At 41.6% G+C, this 27,942-nt stretch overlaps 2 protein-coding genes across 4 annotated transcripts in view; one reads left to right on the top strand and one right to left on the bottom strand.

Moving 5' to 3' along the window:
• Positions 1-703: 703 nt before the first annotated feature.
• On the top strand, positions 704-10,440 carry S1PR3 (sphingosine-1-phosphate receptor 3). Of its 3 annotated transcripts, XM_056514159.1 has the most exons (3): positions 1,041-1,222; positions 5,101-5,184; positions 6,005-10,434. In XM_056514159.1, exon 3 carries the CDS (start codon positions 6,187-6,189, stop codon positions 7,330-7,332), a length of 1,146 nt encoding a protein of 381 aa, XP_056370134.1. In that variant the 5' UTR covers positions 1,041-1,222; positions 5,101-5,184; positions 6,005-6,186; the 3' UTR covers positions 7,333-10,434. The 3 variants fall into 3 exon arrangements, with proteins under 3 accessions (XP_056370133.1, XP_056370134.1, XP_056370132.1); XM_056514158.1 differs by lacking the exons at positions 1,041-1,222; positions 5,101-5,184 and adding an exon at positions 704-851; XM_056514157.1 differs by lacking the exon at positions 5,101-5,184 and having other exon boundaries at positions 6,005-10,440.
• An 8,741-nt stretch (positions 10,441-19,181) lies between these two features.
• The window catches only part of SHC3 (SHC adaptor protein 3), a 51,895-nt gene continuing 43,134 nt past the window's right edge, over positions 19,182-27,942 (bottom strand). The window contains exons 8-12 of the mRNA XM_056514648.1: positions 27,369-27,522; positions 26,294-26,390; positions 25,174-25,368; positions 22,738-23,033; positions 19,182-19,697 (exon numbers count right to left, since the gene is read on the bottom strand). Coding sequence (XP_056370623.1) covers positions 19,569-19,697; positions 22,738-23,033; positions 25,174-25,368; positions 26,294-26,390; positions 27,369-27,522 — 871 coding nt within the window. The 3' untranslated portion in view covers positions 19,182-19,568. The remainder of the gene's footprint in view (positions 19,698-22,737; positions 23,034-25,173; positions 25,369-26,293; positions 26,391-27,368; positions 27,523-27,942) is intronic.

Below are 27,942 nucleotides of genomic sequence, written 5' to 3'. Positions count from 1 at the left end.
TCTTCAGGAGACAAAAGACAGTCACAGGAACAACCTCTTGCTCTGCTACATCAGTTCAAACTTCTGGCTATAAAAAGTCTAGTTCTGCTTTCCTCCAGGACTTTTCCTCCCTGCAGAACAGCAGTGCAGGCAACCCAACAGCCGGGCCCATGGCATGACTCCAAGTGTGATGATGCTCAGGTCCAGACGGGAGGCTCCCAAGAAAAACACTGATTGCTATGAGACGATAGGCAACCCTACACGTCTGCCTGTGCTTAGCAGGGCTGCTGTAGTGCTTCTGTTTGCCAGCTTATCATATGCACTTCTGACAGAAAGATTTGCTGTACCCACAAGCATCTTACAAGTACATTTAAATAAGACACTTGTGGGATCCAAGTTCCAACTTCTTTTTCAAAGTGCTGCTCCCATCACTGGCACAATCCACGTGCTTATCGCCGTCCTTGGGTTGCTATTATTCGTTCAATAGCTCTGTCAAGAGGTACCTTTCCAGGAGCACGCTGTAATCGGCTGTTCTGGGTCAAACCAGAAGTACTTTTACCGAGAATTTCTGAATGTTTTACCCTGTGCCTCTCGACTCAAGCTCTCTGAAGGTCGCATTACTGGACACAGTGAAACAGGGGTGCAGAGGTAGCGTACGTACAACCTCACTCGAACATTCTAATCGCTCAACCCGAATAACCCTCCACCTCGCATTCTTCTGGACGTTATAAATGCTCGGCGGTGGGCTCTGCCGCCTCACATTTTCAGGCCGGCTGTCCAAAATGCAGTTTAAGCTCTAACCATTAGCGCTGGGTACCCGTGCCCAGCCGGCAGCATCCAGCCCCGGCGCTGCTCCCCCGGGCTAGGGCACGGTGAGCGGCCAAGGGGCGGGGTGAGGCGCGGTGGGACGGCACCGGACGGGACGGGGGCTGGCAGGGAGCGGGAGCGGAGCCTGTCCGGCGGCGCGGAGCTGCGTGCCGGGGGCAGGCACCGAGCAGAGCCCGGAGCGGCGGCCGGGGGGCGGCCGGGGGTGTCCGGGCGAGGCGGCGGCGGGGAGCGCGGAGCCGCGGGGATTGGCGGCGGCGCTGGGGCAGGGCCGGGGCCATCCCGTCCCATCCCATCGCAGCCCCGCCCGGCCCGGCCCGGTCCTGCCCAGCGCAGCCCGGGGCCCGAGCGGCGCCGCGCAGGCGGCCAGGTCGGAGGCGGCGGCTCGGAGCGCCGGGGGACGGCGCGGACCCTGCAGGTACCTGCGCTCCCTGCCCTTCTCCCGGGGAGCCCTCGGGGGCGGCTGGTCGGGGCCGCGGGGGGACCGCCCTGGGGCTCCGCACGGCCCGGGGCACAGCGATGCTCTCCGTGCGAGACGGGCGCGCCGCGGACACGTCGGGTGGCTTAGGGAAAGTGTTTGCCGCCCCGGAAGGCTCAGGCCGCCGCGCTGGTGGAAGCTGGAGAACAGTTACTGAAGTTTGGAGTGGGGGGAATAGGTCGGGAGCGCTGGGAGACGAGGAAAGAAGTGAAAATGCCTTCTCTTTAACGAGCACGAGTTAAACCATCCGGGAGCTCCCCTGTGAGGTGTACGTGTGTGCTACTCGGTATTACAAAATTCAAACTGATGTCTAAGAGCCAGAAGTCAAGAAAAGTAACTACTTGTTTTCCTGGGCATGTGAACTGCCAGCACATTCACTTAAGAAAAAAATCTTTTACGAGTATAGTTGAGTTCTCTAAGACATTTTTCTGCAGCTGATGTTTGTCGTCTAAACTTCATTTGCATCTAGCACAGCTGAATTTCGGTGGAAAGGAGTATTGAAATGTGCTGCTCTTCTCAAAAGTCCTTTCTGTTAGTGAGACTGCCAGGGTGTGCCTGACAAATTACATGTGTTTACTTTTCGTAAAGGCTTTACAGATGCATAAAATATAAAAATGTTTCGCTTGAGATTTGCATTCTTGTCTTCCCCTTTGCCATTTTTAAAATTCTCTCTTTTGGCCAAAGTGTATTGTTGTACATGGAAGCAGAGGGAGAACTGCAGTTCATGTGATGGTGGTAGTGGTGAAGGGATATCAGGTTTCTTTGGTGAAGTCTGTTTGTGGCTATGTGGAAAACAAGAAAATACGATTCTAAATTATGAGTGTACTGAATGTGTGGTATCATATGTTCCTCAGCAGGCAAAAGTACACTGTGGAAGGTAAAGTCCTATGCTCACTTTATTCTCACTTGCTGCTTTGACTTCAAGAAAATCAAGAGCAGTTTGGCTCGCTTTTTTAATGCAGGAATTTCTTATTTCTTTTAGATATAAAGTGCCCAGTGACTCATGAGAGGGTAAAAGCCCTCAGCTCCTTGTGGGGCTTGTAACCACAGAGCCCACTGGAAACAGAGAGTTGAGAGGGAGATGGTTGCTGAAGGGTTTTGGCATCCCCGTTATCACAGGTTCCCTGTTGCCTCCTGGCACTGGGAATTATGTGTTCCCAGAGAAAAGTTGCAGCCCAGGGGAGCCAGTGAGAGCTATGACTCTGAGTTTCTAGCTGTACCACTTTGTGGTTCAGCTGGAGAGGACAGAGGATGTGTGAGTGCCATGGGGCAGATCAAGGGGCTGTGCCCTCCCAATAGCATTGCTTCTCTCATGGGGTGTGTGGCTGAGGGACCATACAGACACTGTCCACCAGTGATGTGATCCACGGTAAAGAGCCCCTGCTCTAATTTGGAAGGGTGCTTGACCCTGCCAGGATCCTTGACCTCAGCAGGAGACCACATTAACCTCTCTGCAGTGGTTAAACCCCAAAGCGTGCCGGTGGGCGAGGAGGGGAGATATCTTGGTGCTCACAGCGACCCCAGCTGTTAGCTGGGACAAAAAAGGGCAGCCAGATAGCTGGAGATGGCAACTGGATTGTCCTGAACATGACTGTGGTTCTTGAAGTTGTACCACTGTTTGGTAATTTAGCAATTGCTTTTGTAGCCAGCACGCCCATGGCGAAGCACAGGCAGATTGCCCCTGCACTGCAAAGAGGTTTAACCTTCTAGTGGTACCTGGTGGTACAGAAATAGGGATCCTCTGCTTTGCTTTAGAGGAAATAAAACTAATTTCCCGTGGTTTCAAGAGTCTGGGATGCTGAAGTACCTAACAATGACAATGCTGGGCAAGCAACATGCCACAGACAAGTTCTTCAAGTTGTTTTATTAAATCTTTGGAACTGAAGTCCATATTTTGCAGCTAGTGTGTGACTGGGGCAAACTTGTTTTGAGGAGTAAACAGTTGAGCTGTCACAAAGCAGAGGCACATGCTATCCTGAGCCTGACTTGTTTTCTTGTTATTATAATGCAGAACCAACATTCATTTTTCTAATTGTTAAAGAAAGAATGTGCTTTCTGAATTACTGGCTGCAAAGCAGGAGGTGAACAAAAGAAGACTATGGCTGAATAATCTTACTTGGAAATAAATTCTGATTTATTACATCACTTATATTAACTTTCAAATATCTTGTGTGATACTCAGTGAAAGTCCTGGTAAAATAATAATGTTACAACTTTTATTGTCCTTTTACTAGCTTGTCAGGGGCAAAGATTTACTTTTCTGATACTAGGCTGGCTATAACCATTTTAAGAGAAGTAATTACTAGCAATGGCAGAGGCTGTATGATTTCTGCTGATTGAGTGCATCATCCTTGCATTCAGCCAGGGGAACTGGTATAGTACCATTATCTTTAGTAGAGTCATGACACAGTATCTGCTGAGTTGTGGCTGATAAACTTCTATGTCTGCCATATAATTTTCTTCACAGAAAGAAATGTATTTGTGCTTTGATGGACGAGTGTGATAACTCTCTTGAAAATGACTTAAAGAAATATTTATTTTGTTGCATGTGGTGCTCTTAAATGATAGGAATATTATTCTCTCAGGCAGTCATCAGCCAGCCTGGTGAGTATTGCTGGTTGAACTATTATTAACAAATACTTTTCTAGTCAAAAGTAATTGTTTATTTTACAGTGGAAAGCGCTTGCAATTCATATGGACACAGTGGGATTTTGTTACAAGCCAATACAATGAAAGACTGTGACAGTTAATGTGATAACAGTGCGCAGATTGTAACTGAATTACAATTACACTGAACCTTAGCTGAGGTGAAGATTTCTATTGTGAGCTTCACTGTTACCATGCTTCAGAAAATAATTTAATATTTCAAGGGCCCAGTTCAGCTCCTGGGAAAGGAATGAGATGGTTGCTGTCATCTTCAGGGTAAAAAAGGACCATGGACACCAAGCAGCAAGTGTTTCTTGAATGTTTTTCGAAGTGGGTCTATTCAATCATAGTAGTTTGGACCTATGAACTAGAATGGGTAAATAATAGTGGGCAAAAACCAAATTATTTTCTCAGAAAGTAATTTTAGAACATCCTGGGTGTAGTAAAGAATTAAAGTTAGTTCACTGTAGGCTTTTATCAGATAACTTCTTTTCTGAAGGAGGGAATCAAGGAAAAGGAAGGGTGGGAAAATAGGGTGTGGGTCACCATTTAAATCCCTTTACTTTTGTCTGGGATGTGGTTTGCTCCTCCCCCCATCCTCAGAAGGCACTTGAAAGTACATCTCTGACTTCTCAAGTGCCCAAAACAGTCTGTTGGGTCAGCAGCAGTTCACACATTTTTCTGATCTTAAGAAACTTGTATACAGAATCATAAAATCACAGAATGTATTGGGTTGGACGAGACCTTAATGATCATCTTGTTCCATCCCTTCTTATCTTGATACCTGTCCTTTGAAAGTGTCTTTAATGTATTTGGAAAATATCCATCACCCTTGAGTAAATAAATGCTGTGGTCAGGAGCTCTAGCTCTTAAAAAGTTCCCTAAACCTAATTATTTAATTTTGGGCCCACGAGAAGTGTCCTCCCATCCAACACAACCGTTTTCGTACATCCCACCCCCCAAAAAATTTAGAAAAAAATATAGATTTGATTCTGTCCTCATCTCCATCCTTGTTTTCTTAGAAAAGTGAAAAATTGGCCATTTGCTCATCCTAAGTGCATACATTTGTGGCATGAACACTGATTGTCATTGGAGTATGCAGCAACTAAACTGCAGCATTTTTGGTAAAACAGTGAGTGCGTCTGACATCTTCTGATATTTTTACTGTGCAGATCTCCTGATATTTTGGAAAAAAATTACATATTGGAACATCTGCTGTGAAAATGGAACCTCAAAGTCCATGGGAAGATGCTGCAGTAAATCTAAGTTGTAACTAAAAGAAAATTAGAATTTCTAAAAAAGACAAATTTGGTGTAACAATTTAAAAAAAAAACCAGCAAACCCAAGAACATTAAATATATGTCCTGTATACGCAAAAGGGGGAAAAAAGTAAGCTATAAAGAAAAACAATACTTACAAAAATATGATTTGCCATGTTTATTTTCAAAAGGGTAGCAGAAATCCAACTAATTTGAGTGGAAGATAGGATTAGCTTTATGTGACTGGCTTTCAGTGCATCTTCTCAATTGTAAATACCAGAAATTTATACCCCTAACTGGGGGAAGTTATTTTAGGCACTGGCAACATGCACGCTGGCATGAAGACTTACCAACTTTTTTCAGGATCTTTCCTGCCTTGGGTGTGCGTGGCAAACAAGAGCAAGCTTAGAAAGCACAGAGTTTGCCCTGGTGCTCTGGAGGCAGTGATGGCTGGGTGGTGTTTTGGTCGTGCAGTGTGTACTTAGGTCTTTCTGAGAGGAAGTGAGCTGCTTGCTGTGCACGCTATGGCCTGCTGGGTCTGTTTGCCAGTCTTTCTCGTGGCTTCTCTGTGTGGTTTTCAGCATGGAAATTTTGGGGGGAACACCTTTGAGCAATTTGCTGCATTGCCCTTGTATTTCTGCATCCAGGCTGTGTCTGAGGTTACCTACAGCCACTGAGAGAGGCATGCAGCAGGGCTCAACCTTGGCACAGTCCCTCGCCCCTGGCCCCTGGCTCCTGGGTTTACATTGCAGCCTAAGCTCTGGGTGACATGGGAAGACAGTGATATTTATGTTGTATTTGTTGATTTTATTTTCAGAGCCTGGTTTGAGAGCCACCCTCCCAAATTAATATGCAAGGCTTGCTGGAGGTGGGGATACACAACGCCGACCCAGAGGAGCGTTGGGAGGAACGTGGCTTGATCTCCCTCTTGTGGAAAATTATTGGAACTATATTCTTGTGATACTGAAGAGAAAAAGTCCAGCATCCATCAAGAAACAAATGATGGCAGCGGTTACCATGACTCCTGATGCTCTTGTCAGCCCTCAAGGAAATGAAGAGGTGGACTCTCTGATTGTACTGCATTATAATTACACAGGAAAGCTTATTTTAAGGGAAAAGGCAACTGATAAAATAGACCTGCCCACTATTTCATTTCTTATCCTATGTAGTTTCATAGTCCTGGAAAACTTGATGGTGTTGATTGCCATATGGAAAAACAATAAATTTCACAACCGCATGTACTTTTTTATTGGCAATCTAGCTCTCTGTGATCTTTTAGCTGGGATTGTTTACAAAGTAAACATTCTTATGTCTGGGAAGAAAACTTTGAGCTTGTCCTCCACAATCTGGTTCATTAGGGAAGGTAGCATGTTTGTTGCCCTGGGAGCTTCCACTTTCAGCTTGCTAGCGATAGCTATTGAGCGGCACTTGACCATGATTAAAATGAGGCCTTACGACGCAAATAAAAAATACAGAGTGTTCCTTCTCATTGGTACATGCTGGCTTATTTCAATTTCCTTGGGTGCCCTCCCCATCCTCGGCTGGAACTGCATAAACAACTTGTCAGATTGCTCAACAATTTTGCCTCTGTACTCCAAAAAGTACGTTGTGTTCTGCATTAGTATCTTCATAGCCATTTTGGTCGCCATTGTCATCCTTTATGCCCGTATCTACATACTGGTTAAGTCCAGCAGTCGCAATGTCACCAACCACAATAATTCTGAGAGGTCCATGGCGCTCCTCAGGACTGTTGTGATCGTCGTTAGTGTCTTCATTGCCTGCTGGTCTCCTCTGTTCATCCTGTTCCTCATCGATGTGGCCTGCAGGGTCAAGGAGTGCTCCATCTTGTACAAAGCCCACTGGTTTATTGCTCTGGCAGTCATCAATTCTGCAATGAACCCCATCATCTACACCCTGGCCAGTAAGGAAATGCGTCGGGCTTTCTTTCGCCTTGTTTGTGGCTGCCTGGTGAAATCCAAGGTGGCCAGGTCTTTGCCTATTCAACCCACTCCAGACAACAGTCGAAGTAAATCCAGCAGCAGCAATACCCAGAAGCCAAAGGAAGATTTCCCACCAATAAATGTTCCCTCATGTATTGCTGAGAAAAACGAATCTTCATTTCACAACGGAAACTTCTGTAAGTAGAGGACTCCTTGATACAAGTACTTTTCTGTAATTTTGAAGTTTAAGCTACAAGTGTAGCTTAAATATTCAGGCACTTCAGTCACAGGGGAAAACACTAACCATTTATTTAACTTTGAGAACTTATTTATCAACAATCATTTGCTTTGGGTGTTCATTCAGTAACACACCTGATTCAGAAGAAGCCTTTCATGCTACCCAGCATCCAGGACAGAGTCCATGCACAGCTAAGGACATCATGTGCCACATGGCATGCATGCTAAGGCTTCATTTGACACCTCGTGCTCTTGCAAGACATCACTAAAAACTGTTATAAACTTCAGCATTCATTAAAGACTGCTGATGATTGTAAGGTGTGCCCAGTTATTGCCAACTGGGAGAAGAATTCATTGCATAAGTTGGTGATTATAGTTCTCTGTATGTATCTTCCTGTTGTGTTAATGGCCTTTTAAGTATGTGGTATAAATAGCTGTATATTTGTACAATTTCTCATTAAAAAGTCATTTATTGGTAAAAGTTTACAACATGCTAAACGTTGTATTGCAGTATACAGTGTGACTAATTGTACAAATAGATGCGTTTCAATGGGGATATTTAAAATGAAGTAGTAGCTTTTAACTGTCAGAAACTTTAACAAGTCATATCAATGCAGTATTTTTATTTTTTCCATTGTTATTCAAACTTTCAAACGTGTTTAGTGAAAGACAACCTGACAGTTGTCACTGTGGCATTTCACAACATATTTTAAGTAAGCAGTAGTAAACTATTGAGAGAGGATATATATTTGCTATTTAAAGTAGTTAAAATGTGACCCCTCAATACATGTGTAACGAGTGTATGTGCTGCTTCAACGCATATATTTTTGCTTACTATTTTCGATACATTTAAAAATGTATGTCGAGCCTGTGTAAACCTGTGTACATTGTGAATGCACTACCTAAGCTGAGATCCTTCAGTTCTGAAACAGAGATGTATCATTTCAGAAAGCAATGAACCACAGTGGGTTCCTGTGGAGTTCCCTCTTTCCTCTTCAGACCCTACCACAATGTGGGATTGTGTTAGAAATCCTCCCTGGAAAGTTCAGCGAGTGGGACAATGTCCCATTTTCTGTCAGTGAGATCCAATGCTTCCGGACACTTCTGCAGATACAAGAGGGAAGATGCGGTACAACAGGGTCATGCTGAAGGGCGTATCTCCATTTATACCCAGCCCTGCCTTGGATCTGAAGGAAGGTTTATTTAGTTTGAAAGACCTGGAGCCCCAGCCCCAGCCTTTTGAGGGCCTGTTCCAGAGAAACCTGAAAACTACTTAATAGTTGTCACTGCCTTACCAGCCTGGACACAGGTTGCTGTTGAGTGTTAGAGTGGTTCCCTGGAGTGTTAAAGACTTCACACATCTGGTTTCAGATTCCCTTGGAAGTGGCCCATGGTACTTCAATCAATTGTATTTTATGGCTGGAGGCTTCAGTGGAGTTTGATGGAAATTCTGGGGCAAGTTCCCAATGTCTCAGTAAGAATGTATGCATCTAACATTATTGGGCTCCTTCAAAGATTTGTGTTTAATGTCTCAAAATACACTTTGCCTTATGCACAATCAGAAGTAGTTGAGGCTTTTTAAATACACAGCCTGAAAGAACTTATTCTTAGCTTTACTCTGGTCTTAATCATTTAAAGCAGCAGCATTAGACTCTTCTCAAGTATGTATAGTGTATCAGTTGTGTATTGTATGTAGCAAAAACCTTTAAAATGTAGAGGTTTGCATTGTGATTATCTTTTACAAATTAACAGTCTGTAAATGTTTTATGGTGTTAGAAAAATGTATAAGAACAAAGAACTGTATTTGAATGAAATAACTGTGAAAGAGAGTAGTAAATATGAAATAATTTTTACAAAAATGTTGACAAGCAGTGCACTTAGAGAAGAAGAAAAGCTAAACCAAGGTAAGCATGATGTAACTGTATGGATTGTAGATACAGGCTGCAGGCTCTGCAGCTCTGTGAGAAATAGAACTGGTTACATTGCATTGCCTGATTAGAGTTTTAGATTTTACATTACTATTGGGCTGTATTGCGGAAGTTCTCCCCTGAAGTTGTGGCACTTAAAATTGCAAGCTAAAATATTTTTACACTTGTGTTCATTCCCAAAGTGGTGGCACGTGGCTGTTTCCTTGCTATTGTAGAGCAGACAGGCCTTAGGAACACAATGGTTCTAGAAAACATGGTGGCTGAACCCACACAAACCCTCATGTCAAGGATGTTACATGATTCGTGCTATATTGGTGAAAAATAAAATCTTTTAACAGCCAAATCCAAAAAGTGAGTTTTAACATCTGCGTTCTAGCCTTAGCTGTTGTCAGTATTGGTGCAAGGTACGAGTAATGCAAAGAACTCCACTGTTAATGGCCACGTGATTGCTTTTTAGTACAAAACCCTTTCATTCTATTTTGATTTCCTTCTCTTATTTTGGAGCTGTGGGGATATTTTGTTAGTTCACTACCCTCCTGTACCTGTACAGGTTTCTAAGATTCGTGTCTTCACATGTAACACTTCTAATACAATTTACAAAGTACTTATGGCTGGAGAAAAAAACTGTTGTCAATAGAATCTTCAGTGAGTCCCTCCGATTGGGAAGTACTAGATAAGGCATAGATTGTGGAAGATTTCAGAGCAGAATTTTAAATTAGGACAAGTCAAGAGTTTAACAGCAGAGGACCTTAAACAGCCTTACGATGACATACCCTTGAAGCTGGAAAAATATGGATAATATCTTCTTTCACCCTAAAATATTAGAAAATTCCTCCAAACACATCCCAGAATCTAAGCCTTTTATCATCTTTGAGCATACAAGAAACCGAATTTGGTTTTCCTTTCCAATTGGTTTTACATGGAGCAAAGGCTGCAAAGATTAATATTTCATTAATATTATTTCATGAATCTGAATGTTTGTTTTGATTATGGATTATTAAATAAATGCAAATCTAGCCACCTATGGAGAAAATAAAGGTTTTCACAATCTGCTTTCCAAGAGTTTTATTGCCAAGGGTCTTAAAGACTCATCAGGTACCAGAAACATTTTGAAAACTTCTAATAAAAAAATCACAAACCTTTAAACTAAAGGTGTTGAGTAGCAGTCATTTTTCAAAGAATTCTGAAAAGGTTTTGGCCTTCTATGGAAAGCATTCATTTAAGCTCTAGGTGTTGTGCCTGAAGGAGATACTCCAGAGGCAGAAGGCTGGCTTGGCTGAACAGGCATCTTCTCTTGGAAATGAGACTAAAATTGAAGGTGTGTGCCCAGTGGAAGCAAGGTCAGGTGACATGGAAAGAATACTGAGATGCTGTTTGCCAGCACAGAGAAAATCTGTGTGGTCAAAGCTCAGTTGGAGATGAAGCTGCTAGAAATGTGGGGAACAATAAAAGAAGTTGTTTCAGTATCAGTGGCAAAAGGCAGCTGAGAAATAAAATTGGCCCTTTGAGGGTGAGGATGGTCACCTTACAAACAGGGGCACGGACAAGGCAGAGGTGTTTAACTCATTCTTTGCCTCTGTCTTCAACACGGATGACAGACCAAGGGAGGCTCAGTGCCCTGAGCTTCAAGGGCCATGACTGCGAGAGCAATCAACTCCCAGCTGACCCTGAAATTGTGTGGGACCTGGTGCTCCAACTGGATCCCTACAAATCTATGGGACCTGACTGGGACTTATCCAAGAATCCTCCAAGAGCTGTTGCCATTGCAAAATCTCTCTCAATGATTTTCATGGGGTTTTGGGAATCCAGAGAAGTCTCAGCTGACTGAAAGCTGGAGAATGTTGTCTAAAGTTTCAAATATGGCAGGAAGGAGGACCGTGGAAACTACAGGCCTGTCAGCCTCATTTCAGTGCCCAGTAAAATCATGGTCAAGATTATTCTGGGAGGTATTGAAAATCTGGAAGACAATGCAGTCGTCAGTCACAGCCAGCTTCCCTCATGAGAGGGAAGAGTCCTGCTTTTCAAACATTATTTCCTTCTAAGACAATGTAGCCCACTTTTTTGATCAAGGGAAGCCAATTGATCTAATCTTGGGGTTTCAGCAAAACTTTTCATAACATCTCTCTCAGAATCCTTACGGACAAAATGCCCAGCCCATGGCTGGAGAACCCCATCATGGGATGGGTGAGCAGCTGACTCACAGGTCAGGCACAGTCAGTGGGGTGACATCAGACTGGGGACCTGTCACTGGTGGGGTTCCACAGGGCCTCATCCTCAGCCCTGTGCTCTTCAACATCTTCATAAATGACCTGGGTGTAGCACTCGACGGAGTACTAAGTAAGTGTGCTGATGATATTCAGCTGGGGGAAGCTGCCATCTCTCTCAAGGGCAGAGAGACCCTTCACAGAGACCACAATAACTTCGAGGACTGGGCAGTCACCAACCATGTGAAGTTTAACAAGGGCAAGTGATGGATTCCACACCTGTGATGGTGGACACCTGGCTGGGTGGGTAGACTGGGAGGCTGGAGAATAGACTCTGGAGATCAGCAGTGTTGAAAGGGACCTGAGGATCCTGCTCGATGGCAAGCTGAACCTGAGTCAGCAGTGCCCTGGCAGCCAGGAGGGCCAGCCCTGTCCTGGGGACATCAGGCACAGCTTGGCCAGCTGGGCAAAGGAGGGGATTGTCCTGCTCTGCTCTGAGCTGGAGCAGCCTCACTTTGAGTCCTGAAGGCAGTTTTGGGCACCACAATATAAAACACATTAAGCTATTGGACAATGTCCAGTAGAAGGCCATGAGGATGGCGAAGGGTTTGGAGGAGAGGCTGTGTGAGGAGTAGTTGAATCTTGTATTTTCAGCTTGGAGGAGGCTGAGAGAGGACCTCACTGTGGTTTACAATATCATCATGAGGGAAGGGGACCTCTTCACTGTCATGACCAGTGACAGACCTTGAGGAAACAGCGTGAGTCAGGGGAAGTTTTGGGTTGATATCAGGGAAAGGTTCTTTACCCAGAGGGTGCTTGGGCCCTGGAACAGACTCCCCAAGGAAGGGGTCACAGCACCAAGCCTGACAGGGTTAAAGAAATACTTGGTCTCTCAGGCACATAGTGTGACTCTTGTGGTGTATTGCACAGGGCCAGGAGTTGGACATGATAATCCTGATGGATCTCTTCCAGCTCAGGACTTTACATGTTTCTGTGAATGAATCATGAAGCAGTGGAGGATGGCAGGTGCTGCATCTGCCATCCCCCGGGCTGGGGAAGGGCTTTTTCCCTGCTTTCTGGGAGTAGGGTCAGTCTCCTGGCCTATGTGCTTGGAGGGCTGTCTGATCCAGGCATGGCTGCTCCCTGGAAAAACACATTTTGCAAGAAGAGATTGTTGTGAAGCTTTGTGCTGCCTTCCGAGCTTGTTTCCAACTGCTCTAGTAAGGAAATGGAAAACGCCTGTGTGTGTGTAAAGTGCCAGGCACCAAAAAGCTCAGGGCCTCACAGTGAGGCAGTGGGCTGCTCCTGAGCAGAGATGTGCTGGTGTTCTCCTGCAGGTGCCATCCCACCTGCCCGCTGAGGACACTCCCAGCAGGAGCAGGGAGCCTTGGCCACCCAGGCTGGAGACACTCTCTTCCCAGGGCCAGACTCACGGGCCAGGCACAGCAGCAGTGACTGGGATCCCTGCAGCTGCCCTGTGGCCCTGAAGAGGGCTGGAGGCACCGTGCAGAGGCATGCAGAGTTCGCAGGTGCCCTGATGCACTCAGAGATGCATCTCTTCTCCCCAAGTGCAGCATAACTTCCCAGGGCATGCTCAGGCTCAGCTGTTGTCCAAGTGGTCAAAAGGGAAGGAAGGGCCTTTGCAAGAGGACGTGGTCAGTGGAGGAAGAGGACCAGGGTTAGAGCTCAGCACAGCTAAGCTTCCTGCAGACATGGAGACATTGTCCTCTCCACAGTACGCAGAGGGGCTGCTCTTGTCCTTGCAGTCACACCCCGCTGAAAAACATCATGGAGTGGACTACCCTTTTCTATTCTCACCTATTCCGTGTGCCAAGCAGGAAAGCCACCTATCCAGGACAGGACATCATCTGGCTCAGAAGCAGGGCCTGCATTAATGGTTACATGCTTTCACGAAAATAGCGTTTGTTGGAAACAAACACGTGTATTGTCTCTGTCAAAGTGGAGCTCCTGTGGTGGTGTAAGGTCAGTGTAGCTAAGGTCCCGGTCCTCGTGTGCAATTTGGTCCTCTGACATTTTTCCTCTCTGATTCTACTGGGTTGAGCAATTGATTGACTTACTAATATTCAGTGTCCACATGAACCTTTTGGAAGGCACACATTTTACTACAAAATGTGCCTCCCTTCAGGTTGATTAAAAAAAAGCGAAGCCCAACCCCAAACCCAGCAAATAAACTTCCTTGAGGAACCTGAGCATAAGAACAAATTCAAGCCCACTTTACATGCATTTCAATCTAGTAATAGTGCTCACTGTTTTATTACTTTGGTTAAACATATACAAACTGAATAATCAGAAAACAGTTGCATGACACTTATATTCCAAACTACATTGCTCAAGGACTTCCTCAGAGACAAAATATGTCTCTATAGCTAAAATTTCACAGTCAGCAGAGAGGCAAACACTTGAGATTCACAAAAGTGGTTAGGAATATAAATTATCACATTATTTCCACATACATTATTTTTCCTGCAATTCTCAGTTAAAAATGTTTCTAAAAGTAATAAATATTATTAAATAACAATTGTACAATAAAACTTCCTTTTACAGCAAAATAGTCACTTTTTAGTTTTGTTGTTGCTGCCCACACAATGCAAAGAAATACATTTACCTTAAAAGAAGAAACCTAGCTTCTTTCAAGTTTTAACTCTGCAGGACTTTACTAGGAAGCAGTTATCACAGCAATCCAGACAAAAAGGACACAAATATATACTAATTATAATCTTCACATTCTTCACTTAATAGAAAATTTCACTTAATTTTGAATTACTGTATTCCTGGATGTATTTGGTATCCTTTTCCTCATGGAAGAAAAAGGAGGACTGCTAGAAAAAGCTTTCACTTGACCTGGACTTTATTTGATCTTCATGATAGCTACATAAAGTGTAAATCTGCATCTTAAATTCTGAGGCTACCTTTGTTTTCTGAGTCATCTGCACTGTCTCTTACACAGTGGGGTAGCAGAATGAGTCACCTAGTTCTAGCTTCTTTCTTCCTTTGGTTTCCATGACCTGTTGTGTTGTCAAACAAGGTTTAAACACTCTTTGTATAGTGCTTTTGCTAGAAATGTGTCGCTCTGAAATCTTATCCCCTTTACTGAGACAAAAATTTTAAAAATAAAAAAAAAAAAGCCCTGCATTTTTTCCCTGGTAGCCTTAGGAGATGTTTACATTGGAGTGTGCAGAGGAACAGATCAGGGCTTGTGAACAGAAATGTCTCAGTAAGAGATGAGCAGTAGGCTTTGTATCCCCAGAGGTTCTGCTTTAACTCTATCAACCAATTAGCATGTTTATAATTTGGCAGCAACTCTCTATTTTCATTAGTGGCTTAAATGCCTACTGGCTCATGTTTCCAGGCTTCACATTTCTTATCCCTGAAGTTTTCTCCCTCAAGACAGGTTTTCACTCTCTGTCCAAGCCTCTGGTTAACTGCAGGCAAATTGCACGTCCACTGGCCTGCCCTCATTCCAGCTGCATCCAATGCAGATATGACCTAGGTCCACAGACACTGTATGCAAGTGAGTAGGGTCAGTCCAGCTGATCACAGAGCATTAAGTGGGAATTCACCCACATTTAGACAGCTTTGAACCTACATGGATGTGTGAAGAGTGCGAACTTCAGCTTGGGCAAAAAAAACCATGCAAGTCAAAGTGGTTTTGACACTACACTAAGGTGTGTCTGAATTTAGATTTTATGCAGACATATTTTGAAACTGTCAGGCAGATAAAAAGGGAAGTATGTCTCTTACTTCAGCTTAGACTTCTTTTATGCAAATATGGATTATGGTTTACTTAATATAAATTCTTGGTTCTACCACTTACTTTGGATAGATGTTGGAAGCTAAGAACAAAATTTTGAGAGCAGGATTTGTAAGCTTTTTGCAAAATATTCACAAGTTCCAAATCTCGTTCTGGTAGCTGCAAATTTCCTAGAAGGTGCCAAACTTTGCTGGTTATTAAATCTACTGACAAATGTCTAACTAAATATGCATCAATTCTGTTATTAATACATTATAGCTGGCATCTGGCATTGATGTGCCAGCAGCAATCACACTACAGTATTTTTTATTTTTTTTAAATTCTCCTCATCTTACTGCACATGATGCCTGGGGACCATGATGATAAAAAATGTGGGTATATTATTCCACAGTGTGGAAAAATGTATGAATACAGGATATAGAAAATTTAGTGCTGGTAGGTGATATTTACCAGATTGTTAAAATTTTGTTCAGTGACAATGCACATTTTGCACTGAAGTCTTGGTCCCAGGACTATGTCCTTTGTTCAAGCTTTTATTGAATGTCCGGCAGACAGGTTTTGGCAGAACCAGTGTTACCTCCTATTGTGAACCCTGTAGGAAATTAAGTCGGCAAAAAGGCAGACATTAAGCCATGGAAATTATATCTTCCTATATGGTCACCAGCCAGGCTTGGTTAGTTTGAATATTCTCTTCTTACATTAAGGAAAGGGAAGTTGCAATTCCTCACTCTGAGCAAACTCCCATTTGTCAGAAGGTAATGCAGTTTTTAAACCATATTTTCAGGTTTCATTACTTCTGAAGCATCTGAAATAACTGAAAGTTTGGGAACATTATTGTACATAGATGTCCAGCCTATCACTGCCAGCAACATTGAAAGAGTTTTATTTTAATAACTAGTCTAGATCTGCAATACAAAGTAACAAAATCACCTGGTTCACATATAAATGTTGTTTAAAGGCATTGAATGTGTTTTCATTGGCATTAGTGCCTAAAGCTGCAACACAACTGTAATCAAAACTGTTAATCAGATAGGACTCAAAACCAATGTAGACAGTCTTGCAGGATATTTAGAGTTCCAGTTCTGACTTCACAGTTGTTCATTGGAAAAACTTCAAAAGATACTACAGTATCACCTTATCTCAGTGATTTCTACCAAGTCTAGAAATGTTTTTCTTTCAGTAAAATCCCACTTCTTTAATTGCCACAAGCAAGTGTCTAGTCCTTGAGATTGCATAAAAAATAATTAAAAAGGTCAGGGACTCCAGACCAAAGGTGAACATTAAAAGACTCACATTATTATATTGTCAGTTGTCAGGTTTTCAGCTAACTTCTCAGCATGTAAATCTATCTTATTACTTTTGCATCTCTTAAATTAGTTGCAGTGTTGGCTCCTCACAGAAGCGAGCCTAGCCACTCTAGCAGGTTCAGTTAGATCTGGTTGAAATCAGTTTAAAACCAGTCTAGTGACTGGTTTGGAACTGCTATCCAAATAGCTTTACAGTTTATTTGACCTTCTCATAAGGGGGAAAGCCAAATCTACAGGAATGACAGGGACAAAAAACATGGCAGGATCCACAAATGGAGCACTGAGTGGCACACATGCTCTTCCTTTCTGGACAGTTTTGAGACTGTGTGGCTCCCAGTGATGTGGAAAAGCCTGTGTATCCTGATGTGTGGCCAGGCAGGATCTGCTGGCCCATGGTTTCAGCAGGGCACTGCTGCCATCTCAGACCACACTGCATCTAGACAAGATATATGCAACCTTTGAATCATCAGGGAATATGCTGAGCTGGGAAAATTGGCTGTGCTGACAGAGCAGCTCAAAAATAGCCACATTTCCCTGGAGGCACAGTTTGTGAAATATAGTCTGGGAAGTTTAGTATTTCTGTCAAGCAGTTTCATTTTGTGTCTCCTTGACACCAGCTTTAATTTCCACAACATGCAGCTAAGTGGCTGCTAAGTTATTAAAGCTACAGCTAGGACAGCGGTAAAAAAATTAAGGTATTTATTTCAGTGTATGTTTAGTGCCTTTAATTCATACACCCAAATCTTGTCTCATGTTTCCGGGATATTTAGGAATCCAAAATGGACATAGGAAGGAGGTGGATTTTTTGAAGACACTTAAGGGTCTTATGCAGCAGACTTTTACTGAAATGATATGCTATATTCAAAGAAAAAAAGACATGTTCTCTCATAGGTAGTGATATCACAGTGAAAACTTTCCAGAATATGGCTACAGGAAGGTTAGAACATGGAATAACAAGCATTATGTATGAAAAAAGTGGCAGCTGAGATGATTTAAACTGGAATATGGTGAGACATGGATAAATAAAGTCAATTTATGAGACTCTCAGATAAAGTCATTTTGGTGGATACCACTTTGGGACATAAGATCTGTTCCTATTTCCTTGCCACTCCCAGTCTAGTAAAACAAAATTTTAAGAATTCCACTAAACTCAATGGCATACTGATTTAGGTTGAATTCAGCATTTAATTGCTCTCCTTATTTCTCAGCTCCCATTCAGATCTAGAAATACCAAATAATAACTATCTTTAGTAAAATTAATCACAAGCATTTAGTTCACTAGTGTCTTCGTTTGGCTTCTGGATGCCTTAATTACAGAAGCAAGTGTATTTTTACATAGGTGTAATTACATCATTAGGTGTAATAGGTGTCTCAATAATTTTCAGTTTTGAGATTACTCAAAATCAAATTTTCAAGTTGCAGCATCACCATATTTAAAAGTAGAAGGTACAAGAAAGGTATTTCAGAATTTTAACATGGTAGTCCTGTCTGAATATATTCTGAGTGAATTCTTCAGTCAGTTTGATTACGGTTAGAAACTTGATTATGGTTTTTAAACTTAGCAGATTCTTAGAACTAAATGTAACTTTAAGTATACTGCAGGGTAGGCAGATACTTAACCTAGACTTGCCCTGTTGAGATTTTATGAATCAAGTCTGAAGATTTGATTTGAGAGACTGGTGCTAGAGAAGACCTTGGATTGCTGAAGGCTAAATCTTGACTCTGGCACAAGCATTGCATTTACAGGAACTGTGTCTATTGAATTTGACTCATAATAGGATTCATAGAATGGGAAAATAACTTTATATAATGCTTAAATGTGAACAGTACAAACATCCCTTAAAGCATTTCCCAGTACCAAAAGTTCAGGGCATTTCTGCCAGAAATGTGTCTTTATAATATGCGTATTTTTAAAACTTGATATTTAGAGAAAAACAGTATATTTCCAATACCTATCACTTGCTGAAGGCCAAAATGAAGTTATGCTTTGGCAAGTAAATGCAAGTGACATCGTTTGCAAAACTGATCACTGAGTTCAGACAGTTTTTACTGCTTAAAAGAAGACAAGATTTTCCAGATATGTCTTTGAACAGTCATGTACATCTTGTATTAAGCCAATTAAACACAAGTTATTTGAACTTGTCTGATCAGTATGCAACGTCTCATTTGAGACTCTTAGTTCAAGGACACCTAGATTTTCACCATAAGCAGAGAACTACTTATAAATAACCTTAGCACTGAAATTAATAAACACTGTTACGGTATCATAAGAAAAATCAAAGCACACACCTCATACACATAGACACCACACAAAATCATTGCTAAAGATACAAATGTTTTGAATAGTATCATATAAGAATTCAAACTTGATGTCAGAAAGATAAAATCCTTTTGATATCAGTGACACTAAATAATGCTTTTTAAAAACATTTTATGCTAAATTTCTGAGTTGGAATACTAGTTACTGAATTCAAATTCCTTCCATGGTTAACTAGCATAATCCATCTGTAATCCCCATAGTTGTGCTTCTTAGGTAAAATCAGAAATAGGATTTGTAATATTAAATTTCTCAAGAAATTGAGACTGCTGAATTCTATTTTTTTTTTCTGAACAATCACACTTGTCATTTTTCTTTTGGTAAAAACACATGGCACAGAAGATAGTTTTATACTGTCAACAGACTGACTTGAAAAATATAAATATATACTGTATTTGTATATATAATGTGTATATACACTATCAACATTCACATTAGAGAATCTGAACAATTTTGTTGAAATTACTTTTAAGAAAGAGTTTTGCTGTGATTTCATGTCACATAAAGCATTGAAAATGTTCAAGTGTACCTTATGAAATGGGACTTTCTAAACTTAAATAAAACATACTTGTGAAATGTGTGTGAATATGTGAGTGTTTTTTAAATGTACATTTTCTTTTCAGATCTGCAATTTCTACCAGCTATAGCTTGCAAGTTGCAATAACTAAAAGAGTTATCATTGTTTTCTTTCAGCAGGCTGTTGCAGGCAGAGTTCACTCACTGAAGAAACTATAGGCAAATTGTTCTCGAGGTGATAGTTGATGAGATGACTTATGCTGTCAAAGACGCGATCTTTTGTACGGACCTTCAAAAAAAGGATGCAAGAAGATAGATTAAATAGTAAGGTACTTTCCCCCTTAATTTCACACTAAAATAAGAATAAAATGACAAAATAATATTTTAGAAACGGATCCCTCTTCCATCAAAATTGGTGGAAATTTGGTGATTCTCCAGTGTGGCTTCCGTTTTCTCTCTCATTCCCCTATTTTCACCAAATAGATATTTTGCATGCAGCTCCATGGAACAGCCTACTCTTATTACTCTTTCTGAATAGGTCTGCTTGAAAACTTCCATTCATGATTTTGTTTCACTGTAAGTCAGATTTTTTGATCAATTTTTCTCCTTCAAAGGACCAAGTGCTTCTTTGAGGTGTTTGCACTCTTTTAATTAGAAACAGCTATCAAGCCAGATATGTCAGAAACCAGTTGTTTGCACACCTCGGCATTTCTGTGCTTTTCTTAAGATGTTTTTCTTCCACTACTCAAAACCTCCCTTCCTAGGAAATGATCCAGCCACCATATTTGCTTAACTTGGGTTTGCCCTGTGCTGCACAATACATCCTGTGCCTTTGGAACTGAAGCACTTCAGGGCAGGAAAAATCATTTTTCTAGCCCACATACCAGCCCTCTGTAGCAGCATTCTGCTGATATGCAATATTCCACCCATGATAGGAAGAAACTGATATTGCAAGATAAAACAGTCAAAATTACCAGAAACCTAAAACTAACCTATATTACAAAGCAATCTTTAATTATTTAGCCACATGTTCACAAAAAATTTCCTTCCTGTGTTTCAAATGAGTTAGGCATACAGCTGCTACAGGCAGAGCACAGATCCACCTCAAGCAAGCACTATGTTGAGCTAAAACTTTGTATTGGGCTGGCTGTATTCTGCCTCAAGCAAACACCTGTGAGCACTGTTCTGAGTAAGAAATGTTGTCTGTACTCCTTGAAGTATTCTCAGGAAGAAGAACAACTTGTGTTAAAACTTTCAAAAGTCATTTTCTGCTGTGGTGGACACCTCCCCTGTAATAATTCAGTTTCAACATTAAGTTCTGTAAAAATTGCTAGAAGCTTAGCACAATAGGTCACAGGGTAAAAAAAAAAAAGGAAACAAGTAAGTTTGATGGCATATGATGCTTTCTGGTCAGTCTACACATAGTTATGTCACTGCAGGAAGCTAAAAGGCTCTGCCAATTTCTGAAAAATTCTGCTTTGACATGTCACTTTCTCTAAAATCAAACTGTATTTTCAAAATGAAAAAGATATCTTTTAGAAAGCACTAAGTTTACTCATCTGTATTATGAGATGTTCTTACCATAAGGTAGATGCTCTTCCATCATCAGAGTTTTAATTCTAGATCTAGAAAAATCCTGCAGACCTCCATTGTAAACATCTGTTATTTGAGCGAGGGCCCTCTTTTTCCTTTTTTTACTTTTTTGTTAGCTGGATGAGAGCAGAAGAAACTGGACAGTTAACTCTGCTCTGAGAACACACCCTTAAGACCTGTTACGTGTCACTGAGTACTGTGTGTGAAATTAATTTTCAGGCAGCATTTGTGTGAATCAGTCTTCAAGAACAATCCCACTGAGACCATGCAGATGAAATGCAAGCTGCTGGCATGCTGTAGTGGCTGGCCACACACTGGCGTTTATTGATGATTCTCCACGTTGACAAGTTGCAAATAGGGCTGCTCAGAAGCTGTGTCAGGATCCCACAGATTGCACAGACAGCACAGCTGTCTGTAGCTAACTACAGTTGCAGAAAATCATTGTTCTGGAACAGTGCCTCCTGAGCAAAGCATCTCAGGGCCATTTGGGGCACGGTGATACAAGCAAGCTGAGAGAAGGGATAGGTGCAGATAACAAGCAGGTCTCTAACCAAGGAGATCAGCAAATTAGAGATGCACTACAGCCAGTGCAGCAAAGATGGTGGGGAGGACCCTCCAACCTGGATAGGAAGGAAATGCCCCGGTAGTCATCACACAACCTGAGTATTCCATGCTGGTCAGCTCTGCAGCAGAGCTCCCGGGACACAGCATTCCTGCACTTGCCAGGCCACACAGCAGTGTTTCCCTTCCAGTAGCCTGTGGATTTATGCCTAAAAGAGATTAGGCTCCTTGTTGCAAGAGTCACAAAACTGTTGGCAAATTTTAGCTGAAGAGGCTGCCCCTCAAGAGCTGTAGAGCCACTCCCCTGTGCTGGTGTACCCATCAAACCAGGGCTAGACAGTTGGCACCTCAAGAGTGCAAAGCCACTCTTTGACTGGCCTCACCTGGCAAACATAATTAATTGCAATAAGTACCATGGACACTCCTCACCACTGCAATACAGACTCTGAAGGACTGACATAATTCTGCTTTCTCAGCTTTCTCAGCTCAGTTGGCCAACAGGCCAACTCCTGTATGAGAATTTCTCACCTTGGGGTGGGTTATCTAAAGCTGTCCTTTGTAGAGGAAAAGGAGTTGCCTACTTGCTGCTACAGGAGCCAAGAATAAAACTCATGACAATGATTTTAATCTCTCTGAAGGGTTTATGTCTCCACAGAAGCAGAACAGGACAGCTATGGAAAACCAGAGCTCCCTTGGCCCCTCCATTCTGCTGTGGGGAAGGTCCCTTCATCAGCTGAGGGAGTCTTTGGGCAGCAGAGAGACAGAACAGGCTTACCCCAATTCTCTCCTGGGCATACATGCAGGAAAACAGAGGGCCTGGTCCATATCCCAGGTGACTGAGATGCCAAGTGGAAATTGCCAGTGTGCAGGCTAGCCAAACCTCCTTCCTCTGGCAAGAATGCTGAAGTGACTTAGCTGCACTTCTGGCCAAGACTGCACAGCAGTGGTCAAAGTGTGAACTGGCTTGGGAATCAGCCCTAAGGCTCCCTGCAATGTGCAGAAATCATGAGCTGGATCTTCTGCTAGGCATCAGGGAGAGAATTAGAGATATGAGAGAATCAGAGATATGAGGTGGTGCTTATGATAAGGTGTGAATAAGCTGTAAAGAAGATTAGAGGCATTTAGAGAAAACGAGTAGAGTCAGAAACCTCATGTAGTAAGGAGTCAGTGCTTACAGTTCCTTCTGGGTCCACCAAAAGAAGATGCTTGGCTTGTCCTTTGTGCATGCCTGTCAGCACATAGGAGCCAGGATTCGTGGTACTCTTCCTCACAAGGAAATCTCCACATTTCTTTAATAGCTGTTCTGCTTCTTTCCTGCTCATCTCTCCTTGGTACCACGGCTCTGTACTCAGCTCTTCAGCTTCAGTCCAGACAGGTGCTCTGGATAAAGGGGGGCTGGTGCATCCCGTGGAGATGGATTTCTTCATCATAGCCTCTGATTTTTGACTCTTGAGAGCATCTTCAAATGGTTCTGGTTATGGAAATAGACACGAGAGCAGGATCATTCAGAGGAAAATCATGTAGCAAAATGGTGATACTCTGGTCATTTTAAACTTGATTTATTTTGCATTACAGCCATTTCTCTTTATGAAAAAAAATAAAAGAAGATACAGTAATAGACTTAATGATTTATATAATATATTAAGACTGAGGAGTGTAATGTGTTTAAAATATATGTTATGCACAGAATGATATTGATAAAAATCAAACTTGACCTTGACAGGATCTTTTGAAAGGTACTGGTTCATTTCAGTAGTGGCTATTGTCAACAGCTGTATTTATACGATCTGGTACCAGGCAAATCTCTTCTTCGGTCTTTCTAGGTATGTCAGACAGTTTAATTTCAAATAAATTGCATAATAGGGGTACCTAATGTCATTATACTCATATCTGGTCTCTGTTCAAACAACTTATTCATTTAAAAATTATCCATTACTGAGTCTCCAGCCCAAGGCTATGTCTAGTAGGGAAACATTCACCCTCTCCATTCAGCCTACTCCTAGCCTCCATCTAGGAAGAGAACCTTGCAAAACAGACACATGTTAACACATTTATTATCATTTGCCTAGCAAAAATCAGCCTTGGGGAAGCGTCTTATAAACCTCAGCTAAGTCCTGAACTCAGTGCAATTGTAGAGTTGAGTGGAAAGAAGTGTCATTATGGATCCCAGCAGTCTTACAGAAATAGCAAATATGCCATAGGGTGCTTTGTTACAGGTCGTACTGACCTCTTGGAAGCTATTTACTCTTGCAAAACCTTCATCTGGCCCACCAGTACATATCAAAAAGAAATGTTCTGTGCCCCTAGGCTTACAAAAGGACATCTGGAGAGCGGCACAGTGAAGCAATACACCAGCTCTAAATAGATTGTTCAGATGTGAGGAGTACAAAGCCCTGTTTGCATGGGGCCACAGAGAGGCTAGTTTAGGTCAAAGAAATAGGAAAAATATTGTGCTGTCACAGCTTATTGATATCTCAGCCAGTTATAAAAGTGGCTTATAAATGTCTTCACTATACTGCAGTCTGCATGAAGCCCAACATATGTTTAATTCAACAAACCACTAACTTAGGGCTAATTGGCACATTTTCTAATGCTGCTTTTCTCTGATGTTCCAATGGCTGGTAAGAGTTAACATCCCTGATTTCAAACAGCAGATTTTCCTTATTTCAGATCTATATTCACAGATAGATACTCTGTCAACTTTTTTCTCTCCTCCTTTCTTTCAATTGAACATCTCACCAAGCTGTGGAAATAGAGCCATATCTCAGCAAAAGCATGCCAGGAAAATATTTTTTTCTATACTAAGACAGCAGAAATGTAGATACTTTATTATTTTACAAATAATTTGTAGACACCAACTGCTTTGTCTCACTTCTTTTTAATTATGTGAGCTGAATTAAATAAAGCATGGATAAGCAATTTATTTGAGGTAGGAAGAGTAAAACAACCCAAGAAAATTTTTTGCACATCAAATTTCTTTCACTATATATAGTCACTTTATGTATCTCCTCAAGGCTGAAAACAGTGTATATTAGTAGCACCAATACTAAACTATGGCTGACACTTAAACTGTGGTTTTGCAGCTATGGTGATGATTCTGATCTAGGAAAAACTGCCTTCAGAGTTGGAACAGATATGACAATCAGCCTACCCAGAGTAAGAGGTATCTCAGTGCTTTAATTAATTTACATGCTAGATTCCTTGTGGCACAAAGCTTTTCATATATGCATTGACTTCCTCATAACACAGTCCCAGGACAGGCTGAAGATAACTCTCCACCCACCCATCCATACCTTCACCCTCCTTCTCTTTCCTTATGGCAAGTCTTCTGATTAATTTTTCTTCTGACATAATTGCCTGTGACATTAAGGATAACACGGACTGCAACTAAGCTTAACTCAGACATTTTACAGACTAACTGCAAGTCTTCAGCCACCCTTTTTTTAGTTCAGTTCAATATGAAACCACTATGGATTCTAAAATTCACCATAATTACATCAGGAACACTAAATTTGGAAAACTAAAAAAGTAATTTTTTTTAATAGAGAACTAATGCATAAATATATTTAGTAATTTGTTAGAAAGGAAGTGAATAAGAGAAGGGAACTCACTCATGTCAAACAGATCCTTTCCTGGGCTGCTTGCTTCAGCATCCTCTGCTGTTCCACTGAAGGTACTTTCAGCATCTGCCTGAAGTGCCAATAGATCTTCTCTATTTATATGCTGGGTGTTTACATATATTGGCAGCTCTGCTGCTGGTGCTACTTCAGATTTCTCTTCTGACATACTACAAATATCCAGAGATCCTAGAAAATTCAAGACTTTTTGTTTGTTTGGTTGGTTGTTTGGTTGTTTTTTTTTGTTTGTTTTGTGTGTGTGTGTGTGTGTGTGTGTAATCGACAGAACAGTGTTGACTAATTATCACCACACCACATCACCACAGTTTTAAGATTTCCTGGACTGGGAGATGTAAAGTCAATAATTGCTGGATGTAGTAGAAAAAAGTGTTAATTAATGGATTCAGAACCATGTTTCAATGAGGGTATGGTGGGGCTATTTCCCAGGAGGAAAGGAAATCTTTGTAAATAAAGATTATAAATTTCAAAAATTATATTCTGCTGGGGAGTCATGATAGGAAGAGGAGGAGAAGGTATAAAATCCTCAAATGTGAGCAGATTAACAATAGAGAATATATTCTGGCATTTGAATAAAAGTGTCATTAGAAGCACAGTAAAGTTATCACAAAAAGCTGGATGGGGTGAAATTTTATATATATTTTGAAATTATGTGAAATTCAAAGAAAACAACAGGAACATTATGCACTATTTGCTATTTGTTGAGTAGACAGCATTGCTTCTCATTTCGAATTAAACTTCTCACTTTAGGCTTTTCATTTGAAAATTCTATTTTGCATACCCTAGAAGATCAGATTTTCAGAACAGATCATGCAGCAGACTCTTAAATATCATAGGGTTTTAAAACTGAAAGTCTGGGTAATTTTATTTTCTTCTGCTCTGAAGAAGAAAAATCTTTCATGAAGGTGTGCATTTAATAATTTATCCAGAGGTAATTATCAAATGCTTTTCACTGGTATCAACACTAAAACTCTGACAAAGGGAACCTATCAACCAAGTTCAGTTTATTGCCTTAAGACTTTCAAGCATCAGAATTTCACATGCTTTGCCCTTCAAGACCACCTGCAGTATTACAGCTAAAAGGAGCAAAACTCACCTTGTTTAACAGGCTTGTGATGCCATTCTTCACTGAATTTTTCTCCTAAGTGATGGCTCTGATAATAGATTTGCTCTCCTCCCACTCCTGATGCAGACTAGAACACATGTGGAGGAAAATTTTCAATTACCTTTAAAATGCTCACACACAATACAAGTGGCTCTGCCAATTTCCTTGGATGTATTTTGTTTACCCTCAGGCTTCCTCTCCAATTCATCATAGTGTCAGAATATATGTATCCCACATACATTTATGTAAGAGTAAGATATTACCAGTGGACTTCAGGTGCTCTTCCCTGATTTCTGCTCTTAGTGACCCCCAATACCAAATGACGCATCATTTCTTTAATTTGTACTCACATGGTGAGTCTTGACAACTTTTTACTTGGAAAAGTGTTCCACAGAAACACACATGGAGCCAGAAGACAGCCCCAGCCCTCTTCACTGTGTGAGCTGAAAGATTCACTTTGGTACCAGGGGATGCACTTGGGCACTGAGGGGAGTATGTTGGCTTCAGACAGGACCCCTCTGGATTTAAGCAGAATTGTGCTGGATCTGAAAGCACCTCTTAGGGGGCTACACTGATACTGCAGTCAAAAACTTTTGACAAGAGCTGGTAGAAATATTCAAGCTGATCTTAGTTCAGCATGAGGTAGAAAACCTACCTAGGAACCTGGCTGAATACTGATCACTACCAAATCATTAACATAATGAACTGCTAGTAATGACTGCACTAGATTGTTTAAATGATTCAGCATTAAATCATTCCCAGTTAATTTGCACTATTTGATACTCTCTGAAGCAGACATGGTTTCTGCAAATATAGTAGCCCCCAGTGGATTTCTGTTCCTTGAACCTGGTTAATCTTTTACTACCATGAGGATTTCACGTCCTTTAATTTGCTCTGAACATGCCTAATGTGTTGCCCTCTTGATCTGCAATGGCCATTCAGACAGAAACTGGCCACACAGGAAGGGCTGTGAGTTACAGACAGTCCCAAGGTATCTACCATAAAACACATATTTTAAAATTTTTTTGATCAGTCAGCAAGACAGAAGAAATGAAATTATACTGACATGAGCTGTGTCTGCTGCAGTGGCAGGCCTTGTTTTGAGCCTGGCATCAAGGAATCCGCCAGGGGGAGGTATTTTATTTGGGATGTTGTTGTAATAGGGATGCTCTGTTGCCTCGTTATCTTCCTCCGTCCATGGGTCCTCAAAACTCTGCATCCTGTAAGGAAGAGAGTGCTTTCTTTTGCCTCTCACTTGTAAAGCACTTACAGATACTTTCAGCAGGTTAAGACTGCCTGTCAGGGGATCACTACTGCATACTGTATGCACACTTCAGCTACCACTGTAAGTCAGGTAGCAATGGTGGATCATGCAGATCTTCTCTGTTTAGACAAACTGACATAAACCTCCTTTGCAATGGATCAAATTCTTTATGCTGAGTAGAGTATGTTTAACCATGGCTTTAAAGACCATTCTGAACTGCAACAACAAACAACTTTATCTAACCTTAAAATATCATTTGAAATATTATGACTTGATTGATTTACTAGGCTCTAAATCTTTGTTTTCACTATAACTGCTCTATTACCAATGTAATTCTGCAAGGACTTCACAAAATCAAGATATGTGAATGCAGCAT

Source organism: Oenanthe melanoleuca, chromosome Z (assembly GCF_029582105.1).
Source record: "Oenanthe melanoleuca isolate GR-GAL-2019-014 chromosome Z, OMel1.0, whole genome shotgun sequence".
Classification (NCBI taxonomy): Eukaryota; Metazoa; Chordata; class Aves; order Passeriformes; family Muscicapidae; genus Oenanthe; species Oenanthe melanoleuca.
This window is presented reverse-complemented; position numbering and strand designations above follow the sequence as displayed.